The sequence below is a fragment of the Sesamum indicum genome, linkage group LG2, assembly GCF_026168435.1.
Source record: "Sesamum indicum cultivar Baizhima isolate 11 linkage group LG2, ASM2616843v1, whole genome shotgun sequence".
In the NCBI taxonomy this organism is placed as follows: Eukaryota; Viridiplantae; Streptophyta; class Magnoliopsida; order Lamiales; family Pedaliaceae; genus Sesamum; species Sesamum indicum.
In genome coordinates this window covers 92,417-119,912 of record NC_142658.1, presented here as the reverse complement: position 1 = coordinate 119,912, position 27,496 = coordinate 92,417, and the positions used below count along the sequence as shown (strand labels likewise).

The 27,496-nt window shown below is 38.0% G+C and overlaps 5 protein-coding genes across 13 annotated transcripts; 3 read left to right on the top strand and 2 right to left on the bottom strand.

Moving 5' to 3' along the window:
• The first annotated feature begins 881 nt into the window (after positions 1 to 881).
• On the top strand, positions 882 to 3,752 carry NAC070 (NAC domain containing protein 70). The gene is made up of 3 exons (XM_011100609.3): positions 882 to 1,185; positions 2,055 to 2,329; positions 2,431 to 3,752. Exons 1-3 carry the CDS (start codon positions 1,011 to 1,013, stop codon positions 3,154 to 3,156), a joined length of 1,176 nt encoding a protein of 391 aa, XP_011098911.1. The 5' UTR covers positions 882 to 1,010; the 3' UTR covers positions 3,157 to 3,752.
• A 6-nt stretch (positions 3,753 to 3,758) lies between these two features.
• LHCB5 (light harvesting complex of photosystem II 5) lies at positions 3,759 to 5,474 on the bottom strand. Its single transcript, XM_011096795.3, has 6 exons — positions 5,198 to 5,474; positions 5,014 to 5,098; positions 4,876 to 4,926; positions 4,646 to 4,766; positions 4,206 to 4,340; positions 3,759 to 4,102 (listed from the first exon to the last, which is right to left on the bottom strand). The coding sequence occupies exons 1-6, from the start codon at positions 5,406 to 5,408 to the stop codon at positions 3,842 to 3,844; spliced, it is 864 nt and encodes a 287-aa protein (XP_011095097.1). The 5' UTR covers positions 5,409 to 5,474; the 3' UTR covers positions 3,759 to 3,841.
• A 1,265-nt stretch (positions 5,475 to 6,739) lies between these two features.
• Positions 6,740 to 10,219, bottom strand: LOC105174602 (glycine-rich protein). 5 transcript variants are annotated; one of them, XM_011096759.3, is made up of 3 exons: positions 9,938 to 10,211; positions 9,654 to 9,828; positions 6,740 to 7,016 (listed from the first exon to the last, which is right to left on the bottom strand). In XM_011096759.3, the coding sequence occupies exons 1-3, from the start codon at positions 10,074 to 10,076 to the stop codon at positions 6,920 to 6,922; spliced, it is 411 nt and encodes a 136-aa protein (XP_011095061.1). In that variant the 5' UTR covers positions 10,077 to 10,211; the 3' UTR covers positions 6,740 to 6,919. The 5 variants fall into 5 exon arrangements, with proteins under 5 accessions (XP_011095061.1, XP_011095069.1, XP_088733731.1 ...); XM_011096767.3 differs by having other exon boundaries at positions 6,978 to 7,119; positions 9,938 to 10,218; XM_088877605.1 differs by lacking the exon at positions 6,740 to 7,016 and adding an exon at positions 8,491 to 8,718 and having other exon boundaries at positions 9,938 to 10,217.
• Positions 10,220 to 18,777: 8,558 nt separating this feature from the next.
• LOC105174576 (P-loop containing nucleoside triphosphate hydrolases superfamily protein) lies at positions 18,778 to 23,132 on the top strand. Of its 5 annotated transcripts, none has more exons than XR_002286647.2 (9): positions 18,778 to 19,209; positions 19,351 to 19,413; positions 20,109 to 20,186; positions 20,330 to 20,550; positions 20,799 to 20,871; positions 20,962 to 21,187; positions 21,700 to 21,762; positions 21,887 to 22,030; positions 22,489 to 22,539. XR_002286647.2 is itself a non-coding variant. In XM_011096723.3 (9 exons), exons 1-9 carry the CDS (start codon positions 18,964 to 18,966, stop codon positions 22,770 to 22,772), a joined length of 1,221 nt encoding a protein of 406 aa, XP_011095025.2. In that variant the 5' UTR covers positions 18,782 to 18,963; the 3' UTR covers positions 22,773 to 23,132. The 5 variants fall into 5 exon arrangements, 3 of the variants coding, with proteins under 3 accessions (XP_011095032.2, XP_011095049.2, XP_011095025.2); XR_002286648.2 differs by having other exon boundaries at positions 22,421 to 22,539; XM_011096723.3 differs by lacking the exon at positions 21,700 to 21,762 and adding an exon at positions 22,713 to 23,132 and having other exon boundaries at positions 18,782 to 19,209; positions 20,962 to 21,246.
• Positions 23,133 to 25,410: 2,278 nt separating this feature from the next.
• LOC148788902 (uncharacterized) lies at positions 25,411 to 26,904 on the top strand. Its single transcript, XM_088877501.1, has one exon. The coding sequence runs from the start codon at positions 25,411 to 25,413 to the stop codon at positions 26,902 to 26,904; it is 1,494 nt and encodes a 497-aa protein (XP_088733627.1).
• Positions 26,905 to 27,496: the final 592 nt, after the last annotated feature.

Below are 27,496 nucleotides of genomic sequence, written 5' to 3'. Positions count from 1 at the left end.
TGCTTTGAATTGTTAATATAAATAATTATGCATAATAAGTTAACCGTCCATTTATAATAATATGAGAATCCCAAGATAGAAGGTTAGCATGCAGATGCAGTTTGTTTCATTATTCTTTTGCCTTGCTTTACGAGCAATCAAATATCCCCCTACACGGAAAATTCACTTTGTTTTTCTCCTCCTCGGGATTGTTTCTCCTACTATTTATTTATTTATTAATAAGCTGTATGCATGTAGGAGATGGATACAACCCCACAAACCCTTTTCGGAATGCACCATATATATTCTTCATCTTCCCCCCCCCCCCCCCCACCCCTCCCCTTTGACTTTCACTTTCACTTTTTTCTTTTCCTTCCTTACTTCTCTTTTTCCTCAATTCATTAATTAACTGCACTATTTTCTTTTTTCTTTTACGTCCCAAAACTAAATTATTAATTAATTCTACCTTTAAATTATTAGTTCCCATATCCAATAATGTCTCTCTATTTCAAAATTCTGAATATTTCTCACCAAACATATATACATATAGATTAATTTATTATCAATCATTAAATTAATTAATGTTTCATAAATACATTTGATGATCCTTTAATTATATACAAGAAAATATGAGAAAATTATATATAAAGCGCGTGCGTGCTAGTGCGCGTGGGCATAACAGTTGTATTAGAGGGCTGTCCACTCTAGCTTTAACTTGATTTTTACGTTAGCTTTAAGCAGTCCCTGCGGCGGCGTCACCGGCCGTCAACTATCTCTCCGCACAATACAATAACCTCGTTGACAGTTGAAACTTTTAAGCATATATATGAATTGAAATGGAGAAGTCTGTATTTATACATATATATATATATGGCAGGTATATTAATTGGATTCTGATGATGATGATGAGAATTAGAAATTATTAGAAAGAGATCGATCGAGAGAGTCAGGAGCTTGCGGGTGCGCGGGTGCATGCACCTTAATTAATGCTAATAGCTGCAGCAGGCAGTTTGTGTAACTAGCTAGCTGATATGGCTGCCGGAGGTTCATCTGGAGGTGGTGGAGTTCCCCCAGGATTCAGGTTTCACCCGACGGACGAGGAGCTTCTGCACTTCTACTTGAAGAAGAAAGTTTCATTTCAGAAGTTTGACATGGAGGTCATAAGGGAAGTGGATTTGAATAAGATAGAACCCTGGGAGCTACAAGGTCTGTTTATTTCCTCACTCACTCCATCATTCTTAATTATGCTATCTAAACTATAATATATATATAATATGCATCGCAGTTCATCATTTATTACATATATGTATATATATATATATATCATGTTCTAATGGAATTCTAATGAAGAAAAACAAAAACAATATATCCTTCCCAAATTAATATATATGGGAGATGAAAGGTCAAAACATAGTTGGTCTCATGCACGTATAACCATACCTATGCTTACTGAATATTTCTCTCAATAATTATAGACAGTACGTATAAATGTTTATATGGTTTTTACATTGACATATATATATATATTCATATATTTACAGTAAAAAACTTCAAGGTTTTGTGTGAATTAATTTATATCATTTTTTCCTTAAAATGGCGTGTCATGTAATATATTACGTACACGAGATCGAGTTACATATTTTAATTAATTGTATGTTAAACTCTTGAGCTAGCCAGCTCTTCCAATTAGTAAAATTAATTAAATAAGAGGTGAATAATATTTGAACTACTCATATATGGCATGGGCATGCGCAGAGAAGGATCATCAAGGATGAAAAATCCTCGTAAAAACTGTGAAAAATCATATCACCTCTCTTATAGTTAATTCCGACAAGTATATATTCAAGTCTACTTAATTTTTACATGAACTAATCGTGGATTCTATATATGTTTACATAAAATTAGTTAGATCTTGTCCCTCGCTATCTGTATTTGATCTTTTTGCCATACATATGATGATTCATTAATTGTATTAATTCAGTATATTATAAAAGTAATTGACCATGTAATTAAATATATTTATGAGGAATATAAAATTAAAATGATGTGGAATCCGGATGGGATCCATACTGCAGAGAGGTGTAAGATCGGGTCAACCCCACAAAACGAATGGTACTTTTTCAGCCACAAAGACAGAAAATATCCAACAGGTTCGCGGACAAACAGGGCCACAAGTGCGGGATTCTGGAAAGCTACAGGCAGGGACAAATGCATAAGGAACAGCTTCAAGAAGATTGGAATGAGGAAAACCCTTGTTTTCTACCGTGGTAGAGCTCCTCACGGCCAAAAGACTGATTGGATTATGCATGAATACAGGCTTGAAGATTCTGATAATGATCCTCAGCCCACTGTAAGTCTAATCTATATATATATATACTCCACACACAAAACACAAGTCTTCATGTGTATATATATATTTCATGCATCCATATATATTCTCATGATGATCAGGAGGATGGATGGGTTGTTTGTCGAGTATTCAAGAAGAAGAATCTATTCAAAGTTGGGAATAATGAAGGTGGAAGCCACATTAATGGTGGGATGAGCACGATGAACAGTTGCGATCAGCTCAACATGAGCAGTGTCAGTGCATCAACCAGCTGCACCCAATCTCGATCCCTCGTCACACAAAGAAACAACAATGCTAGTATTAATCAGTATTTGCTGCATCCACACCACGCTGATCTTAACTATTCCCACATCCCAGTGCCCCCTCATCATCAATATCCACAACTTGAAGCCCAGAATTTCATTTCCACCCACAACCACATTAAGCCATTAATGTTGACGTCTACCACCAGTAATTACGATCATCATCTCAATTTATCAGCTCTTCCTTCTACAACGTCTACAGATTATGACCATCACCAGTCCTCTGCTGTGATCACGAGTATGCAGGTAAAACAGTTCATGTCGTCCAACGCCAACACCAGCACCAGAGATGATTGTGAGAGCGCAAGTCCAGCACCTGCTTACCAAGCTTCTTGCGAGCCCGGATTAGAGTGCAATCAATCGTCTCAACCCATGGTACCCAGGGATGATCAGAATTTGAACGACTGGGATCGCCTTGTAATTACTACTTCTCACCATCAGGACGCAAATCCCACCTCCTCCCTCAACCAAATCAATCCATTATCTCTCCGAAGTGAGATGGACTTCTGGGCTTATGGCAAGTAGTGCTTTCTTCATTTACACGCTCTCCAAATTTCCGTTGATGGCAAGGAACCAAAACTAAAAAGTCGTTTACATGGTCGTTTAACATTATGTGCTCTATTTTTTCTTTTTCTTTTTTTGTATTTAATTCGATTGGATCATATGGTTATTTGATAATGCTGTGATAAAGGTCCTAAGTTGTTACATTCTTTAACTAGTGTACTTTGCATTCCAACCTCCTGCAATATAAACACTATATTATTTGAAAATTTCAGGAATCCTATAAAATCGTTCCACTATATAATAAATTATCTCTTACCTTTCGAAGAAAGTAACGAATTAATGAACTCGATCAGTCAACTTACACATAGGATTCCGTTTATACGGCCGAATTTTGAGGCCAGATATTGATCAAGTGACATCAGCTTGTAATGGATCGGGTAAAGATGGTTCCAAATCAGGTAAGTTAATTATGCGCTTAATATAGTTGTGTCAAGCTAGCTAGGGGCAAGTGGGGGGAATTTACCTTGTTTGCTTGCAACATTTTGCAGCAGGGCTCACAGCTCAGGAGCTCTACATGTGTAAATATATATAGGTGGGGGGGGGGGGGGGGAAGGGTCTCCAAATACAACCATATTGGTTAAGTGCCTTGAAATGTCTCATCGGATTATACAATATCCAAGTTTCAGAAAAGAATGGCATATACAAATTACAGAGTAGGAGCTCTTTCTGCTGATCCGGCAATAACAGTTAGCAAATTGTTGCCGAAAGGATCGCTCAGATGTGCTGCAAGGTTTTCAACAGGACCTTTTCCAGTGACGTATGCCTGGAGGAAGAAGCCAAGCATAGCAAACATGGCCAGTCTACCATTCTTGATTTCCTTCACCTTCAATAATGCAGCTTGGTCTGGATCATTTGCGAGCCCCAATGGATCAAAAGGACCACCGGGGTGAAGCTTGTCCTCCAGATCCTACACAATTTATTTCCAATGTCACGTACACACACAAAAATAATGATAAAGTCACGACATTTACATTTTAAATGAAAGGATTGAAAGAAGGTTTTTGACGTACCAAGCCATTTATAATTCTGTAATATTCTGCACCCCCAACCAGTACAACCTCAGCAACCACAGCAACAACAAGGTTAATGGGGATGTTCTTTCCAAAATAATTCAGGGTGTTCCCGTCAAGAAGCAGAGCACCAGTCTACATACATAGAAACACAATAGGTTACTAATAAAATATAACTCCTCCGATTGAGCAAATTATGCAAAGCTTCTATGTAAGTATGACTTCGCTTGGTGTGGAGAATCTGAAGATAATTAGGATGAAATTATTCTATGGGAAGGAAAGTACAGCAAAAGGCTGGTCCAAAATCACATTAAAAAACTTTACACTAGCCAGGATTAGCATAGTGAAGTGAAAATGTAAAGGAGAAAAAGAAAAATTGCATCGGTTATGCTTTTCTTCTTTATTTTCCTTTTTAAGAACATGGCCGACACGAAAAGTACCTTGAACCAAACAGCTTCGGGTCCACAATTGGCACCAAATTTGTTGAAGGCCTCAGGGATGACAAAACCAGCAGCACCAAGCATGGCCCATCGAGCGTGAATGAGCTCATATGCTTGATATCTATATCCAAAACCTCCAAAATTTCAGTTATTTTACTAGTAATTCGGTTATTTTACTCATGAAAAATCATGTGATATAAAAAGAGATACCGGACAGCTGATTCACTTACTTGGCGAAGTCCTCAGGTTTTTTGCTGAGGCCAAAGGGATCATATCCATAGCTGCATTTTGGAAAGAATGATGTACACATATAATTAGAGCCAGGCTGACACTCTGACTTTCATCAAGGGAGGAAAAATGAAACTTACTCTCCAGGTACTTCTCCTGTCAGGTATTCGGGGATTTCTGATCTGTCCAACAGCCCCTCAGGCAAGAAAATCCTCCTGTCAGGCCCTAAAAATGCAACAGAAAAAATTAATATATATTCCAGATTAATATTAAAGAATAAAGAATGAATGAGGAATTCATGGAGGAAACATGATGATAACTTACCGTACCACTTGGCGAGCTCCTCATTGGCTGGGGCGACGGCAGCTGGCTTGGACTTAGGAGCAGGTGCAGCTGGCTTCTTCTTGGAGAAAAGGGCCACAGTTCTGAAAGTGGCGGGGCTAGAGGGAGTTGGAGCCGACCTGGATGCACTGGTGAAGCCGAGGGGGTTACCGAGCATCTCGGACACGCCAATTGAGGCCGCAAGAGAAGCCATTTTCAGGGAGTGGGTTGATGAGATGGGAATCGGATTCAGAGTGGAGCTCAAACTGAAATTCCGAAATGCTAACTAAAAAGCTATCATATGTGGATGTAAACGAGCCAAGTAGGATTCTGCTTCTTGGGCTTTGATTGGTCCGCGCAGAAGATGCGCAATCTGATTGAGTTATTCGATAGGGTGGACGTGATGAGGTTGCAGATTATGGTGCTGAGGTGGAATATCACCCTTCATTTTTCTCTTCCCTTAGGATAACGAGTGCTATCCACATTCTTACATTACATAGTCATCTTCTCTCTTCTTCTCATCTCCATGCACTTGTTTTTTATTATTTACTATCTTTTTCTCTGGGGTTTACCTTTTCTTGAATTTCATTTCGCCCCCTCGACTATGCACGTCGTGTCACTTTACCACTTCAAATTATGAAGAAGTATGTTTTGCCCTCTTCAACCAAGATTATATAATTAAGTTGACAATTTCTATCATATCAACCCTTTCAAATAATTTGGAAAATGTTTAAGTTCAAAGGTTGAAATTTAAAATTGTCGTTTGAATTTATTTAATAAATATAAGCTACTAAATTAGACTAGACCTACTATAAATAATATAGTTGAATTTTATGAGTAGGTAATTATTTAATATATATTTTCATCTAATAAATATATAAGGCCTAATTAGTTGCTATGTATTTAATTATCATAAAGTTGATACGGCTGAAATCATCTTTTTCTGGAAGTAGTGTGTAAAATATAGTCGTAAAACAATTATAAAAATCATTGTAGCTTTTCTTAAATGTATCAACACCTGTAACAATTATTTATGACAATCAAGAAATTAGTAAGTTATCGAATAAAATTATTTTTATATAGTAAACTAACTAAAATGCGTTTGCCGCACATAAAATTCAACTGTCAAGATTCATGCATGTATTGTTGGCTTGAGAAACATTTTCAAAGAAAAATAAACATCTCTTGCCGGACATGGTAAAATCACAACTTCCCAAGTTAAGTGAAGGCCTAGGTGTTTGCCATCACAGCACAAGTCACCTTAAATCCAGTCTTCCCCCAAGAAAAGTTTTGCGGTTGGCAGGAAAAAGACCACACAAGAAAAGATGTTCAGAGTTCTCATTGTTGTTTCAGCAGAAGACACAATGAGTCTAAAGAGGAAATAACCAATACTGCTGTCACTGGGTCTGTTACTTTGCTGTGAGACAGACTTCAATTGAAATGATGTTTTTGGGAGGTTTGATAATCCATTCAATGATGTTATTCCTGAAAATTCCCACTACCTCGTATACCTAATGCATGCACTTATCAAATTATACAAGCATATAAATGGGGTTGAAACCTACATTAATCTGGAAACAGTACCACTAGGAGTCACAGCTAACGCATAGGATTCAGGTATATAGATTTACATACCAAGTGAGCTCATGAACCTAAAAGCAATTTTGCACACTTGACTCTTCTATACAACGTAAATCAATTTTATAGCCGGTACCAATTGAGACCTCAGTATCTTCTCCACTTGTCCACCTCTCTTGATGTTTCTTGAATTAGCTTCTTCACACTTAAGACAAACTCATCGACAAGAGCACCAATTTCATGCCTGACATCAAGAACCCACATCATTCATAATGTTGAGAAAAGAAGCTGAACATTAATCTGGCTTGGAAGAAAAGTCAAAACTATATTGATACTTTAACTTGTTCCTGCAGTGCACAAAAACCCAATTTTTTTGTTACATTTAAGAACTCTTAATACAGCAGTTTGGCAGAAAAATCCTAGCAGCACTTAGTACAATATTGACAAACATCAGTCACAACCCTATTTGAAAAAAATTGTGATGATAATTGTCCATACTAGAACTATATTCTTCTAATACAACTTCTTCATAGGATACAAAGTGAGTGTTTCAGTATACTAGAGTTAATATTGTGTACATTTCATCAAAATTCTGAAGATAATGGTTTGGAAGACATATCCCTGGCTTTAATGAAACTTTAGCAAATATAGTCATGACCCTATTTGATTTGTTACTTAGTGAGAGAATGATTATTTGCGTAGACTTCTAGGTAAAGATTTAAAAATAAAAATTAATTGTATAATTGTTATCAAAGACATAAACTTAGAAATCAAAGTTGTACTTGTTCACACTTTTTGTGCTCCAAATGGAATAACTCGGAACTCTTTTGGTCATGGTCTCTAAAATTGACATACAACCATGAAAGTTCGACTCTCTGTAAAATTATTTGACAAGGCAACTGATGAAAAATCAGAGTGAACTGTTCAAAGTTAAAAATTTATTGGTACCCGTATTTCACCAATAATGTCAGGATGGTACTTGGAGCATTTGCCCGACTTAATTGGAACACTAATTATACCATAATTGTCAAAACGGTTACTTCTGGATCATTTGATCCTTTCCATTATAGGTTATATAAAGATTGTTGTACTACCACATAACATTATGAAAGCCACCAAATATAATCAAAATCTGAAACTTGCACATATGCAATATTAGAATAAACATTTAAATAATTTCCAAATCGTACGAATAAGATTGACATTCCCGTAAGATGACAAATTTTGATTATTTTAGTGATTCATAGATGAAAAAAATTTTCTGAATATCTTATAACAATGACAGATTTAGGAATTTTGTTCATACGTATATAAAACTCAGTAGTGGAAGATAGTGCTATACACTAGCTTTTGCAGCCTTCACCTACTCTGCTGCCAAGACTGGCAATACTAACAGACAGCGGGCTATCCAGATACCTACTTTGTAATACATTCCCTTCACCTATTAAAACCTAAAACAGAAACGGAGAAAACATAAGAGACACAACAGACACACAGAGTGAGACAGAGAAGAGGTTGAACTCGACGGAAACTTATAAATACCACTTCCTCTTGTGCTATGTTGTCCCAGATAACAAGTGTATTCTTAAGCTGTAAATTGGAATTATCTGTATTTCAGTGATGGCTTCAACACAATAAAATCAGATCATCCTGACTTATAGCACCACCACCAATGAACATAGCCCTGCTATATCAGCAACTAAGATAACATAATCCCATTTTCAATGTTCTCGTCTTTTTATTTCAGTAATTTGTTTATTGTTTCAAATTTCATAACCACCAACATAAGGAAGAAGGAGATATAAGAAACAAAAATTAGAAAGCTAGGGTCCATAAAACTGTCATGTGAACTTTCAAATAGATTGACATATGATTTTGTGCTTCCCCTCATGCCATGTTATCACTATCCAATAATATTGACCAATTGCTGCTGCAAGCCTGCAACTCTGAGTTTGTTTATCATGATTGAGATTAGGCATTGAAATGGTGACAAGATACTCTGAAAATGAGAGAATGGTTCTTAAGTCTCAATTACGTGATAATACATCTATATGCAACAAAATTGGAAAAGCACATGTGCAGTACAAAGACCGATATCAGGAACAGAAGATAAGACTTCATGCATTTAACCAACAGAATTTTCAAGAATCCTTGACAAAAACAGAAGTATGTCTTTTGGTGATAATTCAACAGATAGCATGATGAATAATAGCCATGTGGTTGAAGCAAGCACTTAAGGGGCCTCCAATCCTAGTGGAGGTGTTCAGTAGTCAAGGGAAATAAGAGTTTCACAAAAGGTTGTGCTTGTTAACCATGCCATTGCCAGCGGGCATCAGCAAGACAAAGAAAGATATGTCTGAATTTTTGAAGTGGGTTGTATTCTCTCTATTTTGGAAAATGGGTCAGCTGTTTATGAACCCTTATTAGGAATTAAAACACAGTTTAGCATTTCTTTGCCATTTATTAGATTACCATTTACGACATTTTGTTTCTTTCTGAAATAGGAGGATTAGGCATCTGTTCGTACTTCACGCATATTTTTTTCCAGTGTATCTACAACTTACTTGTGAATGAATCCTGCTAAAAGCTCTTTTCCAGTTCTACTAGTCATTCCTAGTTCATGTTCAGCTTACTTGTGAGAGAATCCTGCTCAAATCTCGTCTATGTGGCCATGTATCATAAGGTCCATTTATCTTGTCGGCATTTGGAAGTTCGATTCATCAAACAAAATGAAACGATTGGAAAACCATGTCCTGGAAATCTCCACATAATTACGACTAAGTCTACTATTCAGTATTTCCAATTTAAAGATTCAAATCAAACCATAGATAATTTAAGAGCTGTGAAAAATCAGAACTAATCGAATTGCAAAGAAACTTACTGCACAGGAAAATCCCCAGGGTTGTGAAAAAATTTCCCAACATTAGTATATCTGCGATTCTCATCATATGCAATCCCTCTTCCTACACCATACCCGAAACCCAAACCAACCCCACATCCAGCTCCAAGTCCAAATCCAAGCTGTAAACCGGGGATTCCTGGACCAAAGCCGGTGCCTTAATCAGGAAAAAGAAAACAGCACTCAGCCATGCGCTAGTATATTGGTAGAATAGCATGTTATTCTCTCGATCAATATTAAACACAAAATAAAAGTGGGATGTACACCTCCAATGAGTCCGATGGCGAAACCAAACCCGCAGCCAGCGCCAACGCCAAAGGCAGGTCCAAGCTTCCCCAATTGCTTGGATCTAACTGGTGGTAGCTTCCACAATAAGCCCTTCTCTTCTTCGTCCCTTCTGTTCATCTCTGTCTTTTGCAACCAGCGCAGTATACTATTAGCATGAGCAACGGAATTAGCGCCTCTTGGAGTTCAGAATTCAAGTCGTTTATGGGTGCACCTTGCTGCTGGTTTTCTACATGCCCTAAGTTCTTTAGTTGTATTTTTACTTGAGTCCATATATTCTGGGAAATTCCAGGAAGTGCCCGCTATTTTTTTTCTTCCAAGTTTATTGAACATTGACCTGACTTGAAAATTTGAACTTTTCATTATCAACACTTTCGCCTGCTTATATCTTTTGGCGGGGATTGGTTAAATAATTATTAAAATCAAATAGTATATTAATAAACCAAATTATCCCAAACCTTAAAACATAGGCAAAATCTCAATTTTGGTTCACTAGATAGGATCATTTTAAATTTGATCTCAAATTTTATGGACACAATACTTTAGGTACCAAAATCCTATTTCTTTAACAAATTTGGTCCTGTTCAGTCAACTTTTAACGGAACGACGTGTGATTAAACATGTGTCATTAATCAACTGTCATGGTGTCAAAAAAAAAAAAATTCCCTTTAGCCATTAATGTTGTTTTTTGGAGGAAAAAAAGGCATCAAATCCTTCTTCTAGCCTATTTATACATGTAGAAGGTCACAATTTATTGCCTCTTCACAACAAAAAGTTACACAATATTTTCATCTTTTTTTATCACTTTAGCTTGAAAACAATGGGTCAAAAGAGGCCACAAACATCTCAAAATACCTCAAATATTGTCACAAACATGCTCATTTGAAGACCTCCTAGACAAGTGACAATCCAAGTATGAAGTTATATACTCGTTTTGATGGAAAGGAGAAAGAGCCTATTCAATCCTAGAAGCAAATATGATCCACACTTTAAAATTGGGATGATATTTAGTGACAAAAGTGAACTTAGAAAGGTAGTTCATAGTCATTTAGTCATAGAACGAGGAGTTTAAAAATATTCAAGAATGATAAAAGAAGAGTTTATGTCAAATGCCTACGGGATAGGTGTGAATGGATGATGCATACACTTATACTTAGGGAAGAGAATATAATACAAATCAAACAATATAACCTAAGACATGAATGTGCTAGATCATTTAATGTGAAGAATGTGAATAGCAATTGGTTGTTTGCCAAATATGAAGATGACTTCAGAACAGATCCTAAAAAGGAATGTGAAGGGATTTAGAAAGAACATAATTAAAGAATTTATGTGTCATGTACCAAGAAACCAAACATATAGAGCAAAGAAACAAACACTTGAAGCAATCGAAGGCAAAACTGAAGATCAATTTAATAGTTTATGAGCTTATGCAATAGAATTAAGAAGTAGTAACCTTAGGTCCAAAGTGATGATAGTCATGACTATTAGGGATGATGGTACTGTGCAAAGAAAATTTTCTAAATTCTATGTGTGATTTAATGCTTTAATGGGAGGGTTATTATCTAGTTGTAAATCTGTGATAGGGGTGGATGGGCGTCATCTGAAGGGTTCCTATGGAGGTGTTTTGCTAACTGTACTTTGACCTAAATAATAACTTATACCCTTTGGCTCATGTTGTGGTTTCTGAGGAAATAAGAGAAGTATGGCAGTGGTTCCTAGAATTGTTGAAGAAACATAAGGGGTTAGTTTCTACATTTGAGTGTATATTCCCTGGGGCAGATAATAGATTCTGTGTAAGGAACCTACATGGCAACATGAAAACTCCTGGATTTAGAGGGTTGGCTTTCAAAAAAGAGCTGCAGAATGCTGCAAAGGCAACAACAATGCCTGGATTTAATTTTAGAGTTTAGTTGAGTGGCTAAATGAGAAGCTTTTAACACATTGGAACAGGTCATACTTTAATTGTTTTCCAAAATGTGATATGTTGTTAAACAACATTTGTGAGACATTTAACAATAATATTCTAGAGGCTAAAGAAAAATCGATCATGACCATGCTTGAATGGATTAGGAAATGGATCGTGACAAAACCATCAGATTTGAGATATAGGGACCCAGAAAATGGGAAAGGCAAAAACATCTGTCCTAAAATCAGAAAATTTATTGAAAAAATCATTGATAAAGCTGTTGATTTCATGCCAATCAAGTCAGACGATTGGCATTATAAAGTGTTCTGTTATGATGGTGATAAGTATGTTGTCAATTTTGCAAAATCACACGTGCATCTGCAGAAAATGAGATTTGATAGGCATTCCATGCAATCATAGAATGAGTGCCATCTGCAGTCAATCCCTTGACCAAGAGGATGTTGTTAATTCCTGCTAGAGTGTGGGTCGATACCTTCATTGAGGTGTACAAGCATGCCATCTTACATGTTAATGGCCCTAAGCTATTGGGAAAAAAATTGGACTTATCCCACCCCTTCCATCCAACTTTGAAAGGGGTGCAGGAATGCCTGCAAAAGTTAGAAGATTGGAGCATGATGAGCGCAAAAAAGATAAGAGGCTAGAAGAATTAGACCATCAAATTGAAGAGGCAACCATACAAAATGATGTGTCATTATTGTGGAGGGACATGCGGCAATGAAAAGGGATGTGCACTGTTGAGCCAAGTGCTGTAGAATAGTCTACCACAATGACAGTAAGTCCCATATCTTTTAAATTTTCATTTTATGCTATTCATGTCTTATATTCTGTGCATGCAAGAAAAATAACCTCCTCAACCATGCAACAAATAGTAATTGCTAAAAAAGCCCCACAAAAAATGTAAGGCTTTTAAAAAATTATTTAATTTATTATTAATATTACTAACTTAATTTATTCTTATATACAGATAAGAAAATCCATGCAGCAAGATCAAATGGAACAACAATATGCAAATATTGATGTAAATTTAAATATAATGTACTGACATTAATTTTAAACTTGAAACTGACTTTACTTTGTATACAGATAGGGAGAACTACTAGATTTAAGTTCATTGAGTCATTCTCTCAACCAAATGTTGCACCTTCTTAATCAATTACCACTGCAATGGCAAAAATTGATTGTTGCAACATCTATGCATTTTTTAATCCATGTCAATTTTATTTAAAGTGCATCTTTTGCACGCAAACCAACTAATGCTCCATAGGTTTACACAATGCTCAATCGTGAATCAGTCTTCTGGTAATTGAGTCCTCTATTTGACAAAAGGAAGAAAAAAGTTTGTCATAATGACAAACTTAAGTACAACAGTTGTTGCAACTAAGAAGAAGAAGAAGAAAATGTATAAGAAAAAAACAAAGTAAGATGTTTGTTATTACTTAAGTATAGTTGGGTGGATACTATGTTTTTGCTCAAGTATAATTGGTGTAAGCATGGTTGGTTGCCATCTATTTAATTGTAAGTTTGTGTATTTTGCAGCAGCCTTTTGAGATATTGATGGCCAACAAACCCATTAAATGATGTACTCTAGTTTGGGTAAGCAAGGTTCTAAGAAAATAAACAATGATTTTGGAGATATGGTATTGCTAATTGATGTATGATTGTGGAATTGGTTCCTTCATAGTTTTGTGATAATTGCATAATGAATGTTGAAATATGATTGTTAGTATGTGTTACTTCTTAAATTTATTGTGATTGCATGGTAGAGATCTATGGATTGGTGTAATTGCATTTGAAACTTATTTTACTGTATATGTATATATAGGTTGATTAGCTATATTTAGTGAGTAGACAACTCATTTCTTGTCACATGTTTTTCAGGAAATAAATCACAAGGATTCGTCGAGTCGAATCATAAGTCGTGCCACCAATCGTATTAGGTAAATCAGCAATGACATCTTGAGTTGGGAGTTCTAGCTATATAATTATAAGGATACTAGTCTTTCACTGAATTTGTAAATCAGATTATTTAACGACGTCTATCGTTACTTAAAATACATATTATGTTGATAAAAATAGAGTTTGTCTTATCTATTTTAAATGAAATTTCTTAAAAAATGGGTTATAGTTAAGGAAGGTGAATAATAATCAGCAGTGGTTAAACATACTGTCATAAGGGATGTTACATATAATACACAAGGACACCATGCAATTAGTAAAAAAAAATACGAGCATCTTCAAATCCACATAAACGTAACTCATGTACCTGGGGTAAAAATCAAGTGAACTAACATTGCTTGGCCATTCGATCATTGCATAATGGAACTAATTAGCCTTTTTCCTCCCACGTAGGAGCAAATGAAGATCCTGATCGTGGCAATCAATTATTTCACCAAGTGGATAGAAGTTGAACTATTAGCACAAGTAACAGAAGTAAATGTGATTAAGTTTGTATGAAAATACATCATCTGCATATTCCAGGTACTACTGACAAAGTTTCAAGGGAAAAAGTTCCAATGTTGGTGCCCGGAGTGAAGAATTAAATAGATATATACATTGGCATAAAATCCCAAGGTCAATGGACAAACTGAGGTAACCAACACAATCTTACTTCAAAATTTAGGCAATCTAGGAAAAGCAAAAGCAAGATGGGTGGATGAGATTCCTGGAGTAATATGGGCATATCAGACAACATCTCGCATAAGCATGGGAGAAACCCCATTCCTGTTGGCCTACTGATCTAAAGCAATAATCTCTATAGATATAAAGGAGCCTATGATTAGAATAATTTGTTGCTAAGATGAAGGAAACAAAGAAGCTAGAAGATACGAGCTTGATGTGATAGAGGAAAGGCGATTTGCAGCTCGTATAAAATTGAAAAACTAAAAGAGAAGAGTTTTCTAATATTACAACCTTTGGTGAAAGAAATAATCCTGCAAGTAAGAGACTTGGTACTCAAATGAGTCAATATGCAAAAAATAGTTGGAAAGTGGGATCCAAAATGAGAAGAATCTTACCGAAACAAGAAGATATTATGAGAAGGAACTTATCAATTAATGATGATGAATAGAGAAGATGTGCCTCATGCTTGGAATATCCACAACTTGAAAAGATTCTAATGTGAAATATGTCCTGAGAAGGGACTTTTAGCTTTTCTACAAATAAGATGAAATAAAGCATCATTTTCTATTGTCAGAAGGACTATGTTCTCGTCTTTTTCCTCCAATTAAGCTCTGAGATCCTTCAACTCATCCTAAGACTACAGAACTAGATTTTTTTCCTTATTTGACTCATCCTCTAGCTGTTTCTTGAGGTTGGTGATAGAATTGCTCAGTCACTTGGCTAACAATTGGCCATCTAAGAACGAGTTTCTCTGAGCCATCTTCTCATACTTTTCCACATAACCACAGTAATAGTTGGGTCTGGGCAAAAGATACGAGGTTAAAAAATAAAAGAGATAGAGAGAAGAAAAAATTTGAAAAACACAAAACTAGTTGAACTAGTACGCCATAGAATAAGTTGACCTAAGCCATCTATGGGACGAGTAGAGAAAATCAATGTCTACTTAGTGAATGACCTCGTACATATTAGACACAACTCCCTTGGTATAGAATTTGGGTTATGACAGGAGCATGAAAGGACACGGTCCTAGGGGGAGCTTCCTTAAGGGGGAATTTTCTTGAGGAAAATATTTGATACAAACATTTTTGGGAACTTGAAGACATTTCGGGAGGAGACACAAGAGAAGTAGGAATAGATGGAGGTCCTTGGGCATAGAGGATAACATGCTTTCAGGCTTGGGTGAAGTAACAACCTCCTTGACAGGAGTCTTGTGAGGAGAATTAAAAGTATACGAAGGGATGGGGTCTGAAGTAACTAATTGAGGAGGGGCATCAGCAGAGAGATCAGGAGTCCCAGAAGTCAACTTGGGGTGATTGCTCAAAGGGATATCAAAGGGAGTTATTAAGGTGGACCTCGTTCCAAGTGGGCTCGAAAGGTTCTATGGAATGTGAGCTAGGATAAATTTAAGAAAGATCGCTCGGTTCATCATGACCTCTGCAAAGTCAATAGAAATCATGAATCAAATATATGAGGGAAATAAACAGCCATATAGACAAATACTTGTGGAGTCGAGAGAAATGGCTTTCAACGCCATTGTAGGTATTTGCAACTGGGTGCAAACCTACCATGATTAGGAGATCTTCCTCCAACAATGCTTTGGATCCTTAAAGTTATGTTCTAATAGGCCTGTACTCTTAACCTCTCTCTCACCTCCCCAAATTACTAAAGAGAAGACGTTTAAAGAAGGAAGTCAAATGGCAGGGACCCCCCAACCTGTAAAAAAATGGGATTTTCAAGCACCACGAGAAATGAGTTTCTGATGTATGATTGTGAGACCAGGACGTTCTGAGAAATTTTAAAAAAAAAAAAAAAGCATTCCCCAAGAAGCAATTTTGGGGGGGGGGGGAACCCCAAAGAAATTCTCCATCGATATCTCAAAATGGTGCAGTTGGGAACACATGAGAAATCCTATCACCAACCTATAGGAGTTGGGCATGAGCTAACTAGGAAGAATTCCTAGGACAAACAAAATATCCACCAACAAGTTATGAAGAAGAAACATAAGACCTAAGGTACATTGGGTTGCATATACAACAATACAACTAGGGGTTGGGTTGTTGGCTTGATGAAATTGTACAAAGGTCAAATATATCCTTCTGCCAAAGCGATTTATTAGACTAGTTTATGAATTGATTTAGCCGACATATTAGAAGGAATTTTGGCTACGGTAGCGATGAGTCACTAGATATGTTAGTAGGGGTTGGGGGTGCGGGTTCTCTAAAAGAAGATGCGCTAGCACGCCTGGGCATCTTTCTTCTAATCTTTTTAGTTACTTTACGAGTGGAAAGATTGGGAGATGTGGATGCAGAAAAAGCAAAAGTAGTCCACTTAGAAGTAGCCACTACCATTCATGAACTATAACAATTATCCACAAACCAAAACATATATACATGATTCCACCATTAAAAAAGAAAAAGAAAGAGAAGAAAACCTCTTTCAAAAAATGGAGAGAGTGAAAGGTTGTGTGACCGAGAAGGAAGGAATTTTGCTTGAAATAAGAATGGGAAGAAGAAGAGCAAAATACGCGAGTATTTATGGAAGGTAAAAAGGGGAAACTGGGGCAGTGAAAAGAACACGTGGCGAATTGAAAGGTTAGTAACTCGATGATTGACACGTGTAAGAGCAAGGGTAAAATGTAGACGATTACTTTTTAGGTCATTATAATTTGGATAAGAATATAAGAGGTCAAAAGGTAAAAAAGGCCTCTCTCCTACCACCAAATCAAAAAAAAAAAAAAATGATGAAGATTCAAATTGAAGAGGCTTTATCCCACTTATTTTCGAAAGGAGAGACAAAACTAGGGACTTGTGATATGGATGAAAGGCCTAAAATAGATGAATACGAGGTGGCCTCATAGAAGACAGTACGAGATGACTCCTCAAAGAAGAACACTAGGTGGCCTCACATAAAACAATACGAGATGATTTCACATAAAGCGAATACGAGGTGACCTCTCAAAGAAAAATATGAGGTGGCCAGACAAAAGAATGAAGGGACAAAGTATAATATTTGTACAAATCTGATAAATTTTTTTTTTAATAAGGATATATAATAAGGAAGATCCTCTTAAAAATATCTTACGAGGTTGTACCAACACAAGGCCTACAAATAACTCCTTAAAAAACGAACAAAAATTAAAAGAAAAAAGAAAGCAAAGAAAGAAAGAGATCATAAAGAGCAAGGAAACTCTCTTCCTAATCGATTTATCCTTGAGTAATACATTTTTACATTATCATATACATAAAATAAATGTCCACAACAATCAACACATACTACAGTGGAATTTGGTTGAAACTCAACTATAAAGGAAATTAATTTCGATAAATATCATTTTTGATCCCTCAATTAGGTTACTTATCCAGATTTTGTCCAAGTTTCTCTATCATCAGATTTAGTCCCTCAAATTTATAAAAATTTCATTATTTTTTGTCCATTACGTTATCTAACCATTAAAACTAACGAAATTGTTGAGAAAAAAACAAAAATTGTTTCTGCTGCCAAAAAGACTCAAAACGGAGATCTTATGGAAGCATTCAATGCCTTTACTACTCCACCAAGTGCATCACTTGTATATTTTTTTATATGAAATATTACTTAATTAAAAATCAGTTTCTGCTGCCAAAGGGCTTGAAATTAAGACCTTGTGAAAATGATTCAATGTCTTTAACACTCCACCAAGTGAACCGCTTAATTATTTTGCTAAATAAAGTATTTCAAATACATAATTGTAAAATAAAAATACATTAAAAACATCTCAAAATCATGCTGAAAAATCTCAAAATCAACCAACATCAATCATTGTCATCCCACATATCCTGATAACAAAAATTAGAATATAACCAATCAAAATAATACAAACACCAAACGATTCATAGATCATAGCACATAAAATTACATTTAAAAAAGTCATAAAAGTAAAAAATATATATATATGTAAATGTGATGTCACTGCTTAGATTTAGGTTGTAGAAATTTGCCCATTTAATTGTGGCCGAATATTTGTGGATGAATAAGGTAATTATTAGTTATTTGTGTTAAATAATATTTCATTTAGAAAGATAAACAAATGGTGCACTTGGTAGAATGATAAAGGCATTGAATTCTTCCACAAGGACTCAGGTTTAAGCCTTTTTGGTTTTTATTTGTTTTCTTTTTTTCAGTTTTTTATTTTCTAACAAATTTGTTATTTAACGGTTAGATAAGGGGAGGGACCAAAAGTGATGAAATTTATATCACTTGGTAGAATGATAAAGGCATTTGATGGACTAAGTTTGATAAGAAAAAATTTGAGGACCAAATTTAGATAAGTGATATATTTGAGGGACACATCAAATTAGTGGTAGTAAATTTAGATTTTTCCCTGAATTTATGCTTTCATCACTTGCAGTGAGAGCGACGCAGGTGTTAAAGACCAACTCCCAGAATTCTTAGGCCGGAAATGCCTTATGGAATATTGGTATGGCAGGCTGTCCGCTGTTTTATGCTCCCTCTGCGAGTAATGCTTTCCCTGCGTCCCCACCACGCAACGGGCCTCGCCCACAAGAAAATTCACTTCTAGACCTAGCGCTGAAGACCAACAATACATGTACTAGCCGCCTCGTCCGACTACCAGGTCAAGTGCGTCATGGTTGTTGCGGTGGTAGAATTCACAGTCCTAGAACAGCCTCTAATTATGTAGATGACGATATCCATTCGCTGTTGCAGGTTTACTAGCTAGTTACCTACTACTTTCAGTTTCTTTTACTTTATTCCTATTCTTATTCTTGCGTTAAGGGAACACCTCTACTGTGGAAGTTTCTCAAAGCCACACTTCTTCGAAGTGACATATCCTTGCCCCATTTTCAGATTCTTCCACATGATCTGCGCGAGAATATTTTGTGCGACTCAAACAGGGCTCAACTTTTGGAGGTAATATGATGCTAAGTTTTTTTGAGAGACGAAAATGAATAGCTGCTTACCTTTAGAGCTTATATTCCTTGATAAAATTACTAATATATCTAAAAGATGCGTGTCTGTCAGTTTAAATTCGAATGCCTTTATACAGTTACCTTCCTATAGGCAACATGCTTCTTTTTCCGTGGATTGCGTGCACTCTGCCTAACTGCTTGTTTAATCCACGGCTTCTATTGAGCGATAGCGTGCTGCTTTCTGTATCTTTTTACATATGATGGTAGAACTTCTGACAATATGCAAAGTAGTTGGCTCATTCTTTGTGCTTATTTCTGTAACTCAACTTAATCTCTAAAATTTCCCTGGTTCACTTGATGTCAAAAATTGCAAGGATGCTTTCCACTATATATAAGATTTGTTACTCTTGGTCCTACTTCACTAAAAAACCACAGTAAGTAGGCAACAAGAACAAGAAGGATATCATGGACAGTGCTATACTCAATAAGGAGAACCCAGCTGTGGCAATTGTTTAGATTGAGAATTATGAAGGGATCTCGACAAGGCCGCTTATAAGAATAGATTACTTATAACTTCATCTGCAAACTATACTAAAATACACATCAACTGGTTGTAGATCACATGTTAAGGTCAGTTTAGGAGTATCGACTGAAAACATTTCTCAGAGTAATTTTCTTGCGATGCTGTGTTAATAGGTGACACTGGATCTGGGCCGGCTGCCGCAAGCATGTTATTTAGGTGATTCCGAAAAGCGGGACCTTAGGAAGAAGGAGGTGAGATCTTATTTTAGATTATAAAAGGAGCAACACAAAGTCTCTTTAACTCTTCTTCATTAATAAAAATGGATGAGGACCTAAATTAAGTCTCTTGCAAGAAGATAGCTTCATTTATGGTCTTTCGTTAATGTCTTTGGCAGGTATCAATGGAAGAACTGGAATATGCTCAAAATGCACTTGGAGAATTTGGAGGCAACAATAGAACTGGCATTGCAGGCACTTTACATCGGGTATCTGCCATCAGGAATAAGAATGGGAGAGTTGTTGGTTTGACTTGCCGACTTGGCAGGCCAGTTAGAGAAATAATTGAATTGACTCGGGATTTGCTTGAGTATGGTAAAAGCATCTTGTTTCTGGGAAGGTAAGCTAGCATATAACCGGACATCTTGAATAAGAGTTGATTGATAGATGTTTTTACCATTGACTTATGCCCTGTGAAAGAACACATTTCGATGTCGGTAAGATATTTATTTGGATTTCATGTGATTGCTTTCCCTACTAATGCCACAAATCAAATTGGAGGAACTCATGTTTGTGTTTTGCTGATTCAAGTTTTTGTGTTCTAGAGCAGGTTTTTCTTGCATAATTGATTTTGTATCAGTTCTGCAGGCCTGGTGTTGGAAAAACTACAGCCATAAGAGGGATATCTCATGTCCTGTCAGATGAGCTTCTTAAGAGAGTGGTTTGTGCTTTAATGGCTTCGGACTGCTTTCATTCCTCTCATGCTTTGGTCTTCCTATCAGGACTGACTGTGACTTTTTCAATCTGGTAGATTATTGTTGACACAAGCAATGAAATTGGGGGTGATGGGGATATTCCACATCCAGCAATAGGGGGAGCACGGAGGTTGCAGGTTCCTGATCCATGCATGAAGCATAAAGTCATGATTGAAGCAGTAGAAAATCACATGCCTGAGGTGATCATTGTTGATGAGATTGGCACCGAAGCTGAAGTTCATGCTTGCCATACTATTGCACAGAGAGGAGTCATGCTTATTGGTAGTGCTCATGGCAAGAAGCTGGAGAATATTATTAAGAATCCTATCCTATCTGATTTGGTTGGTGTCAACTTATTTATGAATATAAAAACACAAGAGTTAGCTTTCTTGAATCTTTTACCAACTCCATGGTAAATAGAACTGGCAATTCTGCTGCTAAAACTGCTAACACTGATGTTAGGCTGCAATTCTGCTTTCTTGAATCTTTTCACCAACTCCATGTTTATTCCTTAGATTTCAGAGAATCAGTCTCCATAGACAGTCTAAGTTGCAGTCTATGGATATCTGATGTCAATTTTCAGATGCAGATACCATCATGTTTTCACCACTTTACATTCTGAATAATAAGATCAACTCTGGGATTAAGCTTTAGGAAATAATCTTTTATTTCTTGAATACTGAGTGGGATGCAATCCCAAAAATAACTTTGATCTTGTAGTGCCCAAGCCTTTTTTTAAATAAATAAAAAGTGATCTCCTTGGAATACCTTTGAGTGATTTTATTTTAATACAGATATTAAATTATTGAATTTGGTGGGAGATCAATTGCGTTGCTCCTATGTGTCTTTACTGCAAGGTAATTGAAATTCTTAGTGCCATTCAATGTTCAAAGGTGACATTATGTTCTGCTTAGTATTCTAAACAGTTCATAGAGTTAACAAGAAAGCAATAGTTTATTAGTAGTTGCATTCACCTTTCAGGTTGGAGGGCTAAAAACAGTAATCTTGAGTGATGAAGCAGCTAGGACCAGAAATTGCAAGAAAATCATTCTCGAGAGAAGATCTGCTCCAGTATTTCCTTTTCTGATTGAAATGAGGGAAATGCACTACTGGGTTGCTCATCGGGTTAGTTGGTCAAGTTTTTGCCAAAATGATTGGGAATGAGAAAAATATCATCCAATTGAAATTTTTGTAACATCTTCATTTATCTTTCTGTACAGTTGAGTACTATTCTTGTGGATGATATTCTTGAGCTTTATAGTATGATGCTAATAGTTTTCACCTTGCTCTTGTACTTCTACTGGCCCGCCCAGTAATGCTACGTTTCCTCCTAGACTCTTAATATGTGCTAACAGACTGATCGCTTCTAGAGCACCACTTATAATGGAAGTATGAATTTCCTTCATGTAATACATAATGGATGTCTGCATCTAGTAGTACGTTTGATTATACTACTTTCTTTACCTATCAATTGATCATACTATTAGATTCTCAAAGTTGAGTTTCCTTGGGCAGTAGCTTCTCATCTGTAGGAGACCGAGGATGAGTACCCCTTTGACTAAATTTTCGTACAATTTTCTCAGACTGACAAGAGTGTGGATGAGTTGCTTCAAGGAAAAAAACCGCTGGTTGAGGTAATTGTTTTACTTTATTGTTATATTTTATGAATGAGACTGATCCTTTTAATATTGAAGGATCATCCACTTTTGGACGACATAAGAATGTATTAGTTGTAAGATACAATGAGAGAGCTGTGAAACTGCAGAAAGATGAGACGATAAGATTCTACTGCTTTTTTGTTTTGCAGGTAAGGCGCATAGATAAGCAATTCAAAGTTGTGATTGAAAGATGGAAAGTAGAGGACTGATATTTGCTCCTTAATCAAGATAATGGGATGAATACATAAACATAGTTAACTTCAGCTATGAAGTTGTGCTGACAAGATGCTACAAGCAACTATTTGCAGATTCATAGAAACGCCTATTTCTGGATTGCTCAAATGGTGGTGCATATGTCTATTCTTTTTGGGATTTTGACTCTTCAAAGTCTTCTAACATGCATGTTTATATTGTTCAACAAATTGCTTTTCCTTGTTACATATATGTGGTTAGGTGCCACACATTACCTTCACATACTTACTGTACTATATACCACGACATAAGTTTATGTGAACTATTTACTGTAAAATTTCCATTGCCCGAATTTGACTTAAAATTTTTATTCCAAACCAACCGAATTACTGTGCTGCATTCTGTTCTAAATAATAAAAACCCTCTCAATTACAGCTAATTTATTTTTTTATAACTTAAATGACATGATTATAGATGTAGATTCCCGTTTGAACTCTTAACAGATACATCTAAAGAAAATACTTTTTTTTTTAAGGATTCATAGTTTTATAACTTTTACCAAGAACGAACTGTGCTTGCTCGCGATTTAGTCTGACATAAGTTGGAACGTTAAAAATCAAGAACTAGTACCGATAAATGACCATACATTTCTCATGACGCAAACCAAATTGATGGTGGAAAATTTATCGAAGGTCAAGGAAGTTATTTCCACTAGCGCAATTGATTTTAATGAATAAAGCCTAGAAATTAATTCAGCTTAAAAAACACAATTGATGGGTATATATATATCACCCCTGCAAAAAGACCGAAATGCCCTTCATTAAGGGCATTATAGTCATTTTCGCGACCAGGATCCGCGTGTTTTGTAGCGGGTGGGTCGCACAGACTGATTGAAGACCCGGACAATGACGACCGTTCGATCAGAACGTGAACCAGCAGGATAAGGCCACGTGGCCCAGTCAACAGTGTCCAGCTATGTTCTATAAATAGACCCCGAAACGCCGTTATTAAGGTAACTGTTATGCATTAATTGAGATCGAACTTTGAGATCGCATACATTTCACTCGATCAACCTAACTTGAGCGTCGGAGGGTCATTGTCAGGGACGTGCCCGACGAGCTCACGGTTCGTGTTTTATTCTCAAGGGATCCAAAATCTGTTTCGAAAGAGTTAGTCGATCAGCGGTGAGATCGTCTCAGGAGATCGAATAATTCGACCCGGATCAGTTGGCGCCGTCTGTGGGAACATCTGAGAATTCTTTATCATTATGGAAGGTTCATCGAGGAGAAATGTTGCGGAAGAGGAGACACCCAGGAAAGGAACAGGAGCCACCATTCAACTAACTCCTGACGAGTTGCAGAAAATGATAGAGGAGGCAAGTCGAAAAGCAATTGTAGAATACGAAAGAAAAACAGCGATCCCCCTGGTCAAGGAAACAGCCAGAAGGCAGTTATTCGAAAATGTGGAACCACTGAGAGAATCGAGGGTGCAAGGTGAACAGGAACATCGCAGCAAGCGACCAGCGTCGTCCGATGCAGGCTCTAGTAGTCACGGACGCGCGAAAAGAAGGGAGCCCGTGATATCCCGGGCCGAAGTAGAAAGTGTGGGCAAACAGATACACAGCCTGACCAAACAGATCGACGAACTGAAGAAGCGAGGGGAGATTGTCTCGCAAAACAAGAATTCCCCTTTCTGTAACGACATCCTCATCCAAACAGTCGAGCCGGGGTTCAGGGTACCCGATCTGAGGAGATATGATGGGATGAGAGACCCGCAGGAGCATGTGGCTGCGTTCGAAATGGTGATGAACCTCTACGGACAGTCAGCCCCAATAATGGCAAAACTATTTGCGACCATACTCACGGGGAAGGCTCAGGAGTGGTTCACAAACCTGCCTCGAGGGAGCATTGAATCCTATGAGCAGCTCGTGCAAAAATTCAACTTCCACTTCGCGAGCAAGAAGAAGCAGAAGAGATCCGCCACCCACCTGTTCAACATCCGGCAGAGAGAAGACGAAACTTTGAAAAACTTCATGGGCCGGTTCAACAACGAAACCCTGGAGGTGCAGGAGTTAAGGATTGACATGCTCGTAAGCATCCTCATTCACGGGCTCAGGAAGAGTTCTTTCGCATCCGCCCTCGTGCGAGACCCGCCCGTCGACATCGAACAATTGATGGCATTAGCACAGAAGTATATCGACGAATAGGAGATGAACGCGATGAAAGATTCAGAACGAAGAGAGCGAGATTACATCCCTAGGCGACCTCAAGAGGGCAGAGGAGGAGGAAGCGACAAGCCTAAAACGGAGAAGCGGAAAGAACCCAAGTACATCCCGAAGTACCACAACTACACTCCTTTAGCCATGTCGCGAGAGAAGGCCCTGATGATGGTTGAGAATGCTGACGTGTTGAAGTGGCCCAAACATACGAGGTACACCCCCTCCAACAAAACTTCTAACAAATACTACCGTTTCCATCGGGAGAGGGGACACAATACCGAGGAATGCTATCAGCTGAAGGACGAGATCGAAAGGCTCGTTAGGCAGGGGCATTTTCGAGATCGCGTGCCCCCAAATTGTAAAATCGGTGGAGAAGCAGATCGAGAAGCCGCGATCGGGATAGAAACCCGGGCCCATCAAAAACCGACAGGGCCCCGATGGGCGGAAACAATGCACCCACCAAGGGTGTCATATACACGATCGCAGGAGGACCGACCGCGGGAGATTCGAGCCGAACACGAAAGAGATGCGCTCGAGCGGCCAGCTCGATCCGAGAAAAGGAGTTTGTGCTGAAGGTTGAGGACGAAGAGGCTATATCGTTCAACAGTTCAGACAAATTGGAGGAGGGCGGAGAACAGAACGACCCGATGGTCGTCAAGCTAGATATTGTGAACTTCATCGTTCACAAAGTGTTGATTGATAGTGGGAGCTCAGCGGACATCATCTTCAAAAACGTGGTGGATCGGATGGGGCTGGAAAACGCGAGGCTCGAACCGGTGAAAACCCCGTTAGTCGGCTTTGGGGGAAGCGAAGTGGCCTCACTGGGAATGATTGAATTGCCAGTGTCCATGGGAGAGGAGCCAAAAAGGAAAACCCTGATGGTCAAGTTCTTGGTGGTGGATACTCCATTCACATACAACGTCATATTGGGTCGGCTGGGATTGAACTCATTCCGGGCGGTCATCTCCACGTACCACATGAAGATGAAGTTCCCTACTGAATACGGGATCGGGGAAGTATCGTGCGACCAGAAAGAGGCTCGAAAATGCTACAACCTGTCTATAAAGGGAGAGCCAAGGTCGAAGAAGCAGAAGGTCAGGGAGGATGCAGAGCCCCGACCGTACGAGGCAGAGCACATGAAGCCCAGTGGCGAATACAAAAAGGTGCAGCTAGTCCCAGATGACCCTGACAAAACCACCCGGATAGGGGCGAACATGGAAGGGGAGCTGGCCATAATAGAATTTTTGAAGAAGAATGTTGATGTATTCGCGTGGAGCCCCTCGGACTTCATGGGGATCGATCCCGAAGTTATCTTTCATTGCCTTAACGTCGACCCGAAAGTTCGACTGGTACAGCAAAAGAAGAGATCATTCGGAAACGACAAGAACGCAATAATCAGACAAGAGGTCGAAAAACTGTTAAGAGCCGGGTACGTGTTCGAGATCCAATACACCGATTGGCTCTCAAACTTCGTGTTAGTTCCCAAATCCTCGGGAAAATGGCGTATGTGCGTTGATTTCACAGACTTGAACAAAGCTTGCTCGAAGGATCCGTATGCCTTGCCAAGAATCGACTTGATGGTCGACTCCACAGCCGGGTTCGAAATATTCTCGATGATGGATGCTTACCAAGGGTATCACCAAATCCACATGGCGAAAGAAGACCGAGACAAGACCTCGTTTGTCACGGAAAAAGGGATCTATTGCTATAACATGATGCCGTTTGGGCTGAATAACGCGGGCGCCACATATCAGCGACTAGTAAATCAAATGTTCGGAGATCTCTTGGGAAAGACCATGGAAGTATACGTGGATGATATGCTAGTGAAGAGCAGGAGGTCGCAGGATCACTTGGAAGATCTCTCTCAGGCGTTCAGCATAATGAGGTCGCACGGAATGAAACTCAATCCGGACAAGTGTACTTTGGAGTGACCAGGGGAAAGTTTCTGGGGTACATGATCAGTGAACGAGGAATAGAAGCGAACCCCGAAAAGATTCAAGCCATAATGGGTCTGAGGTCGCCCAATTCGATCAAAGAGGTGCAGAAGCTTACAGGAAAGATCGCATCCTTAAGCAGATTTATATCTCGATCGGCAGACAGGAGCTTGCCGTTCTTTAAAGTCTTAAGGAAACCTAAGAACTTCACATGGACCCTGGAGTGCGATCAGGCTTTACAGGAGTTGAAGGAATATCTCACAAAGACTCCACTGCTCGCGAACCCGAAGGAAGGGGAGATATTGTTTTTGTACCTAGGGGTGTCCGAAATCGCGGTCAGCTCGGTGTTGGTAAGGGAAGAAGCTAACAATCAAAATCCAATCTACTATGTCAGTAAAATGCTCCAGGGGGCCGAATCACGATATTCAGAGATGGAAAAACTCGCCCTCGCCTTAGTTGTAACAGCTCGAAAACTGCGACCATATTTCCAATCGCACAAAGTGGTGGTGCTGACGAACCACCCCCTCAAACACGTGATATCGCGACCCGAAGCTTCCGGAAGATTGATTAAGTGGGCAGTAGTTTTGGG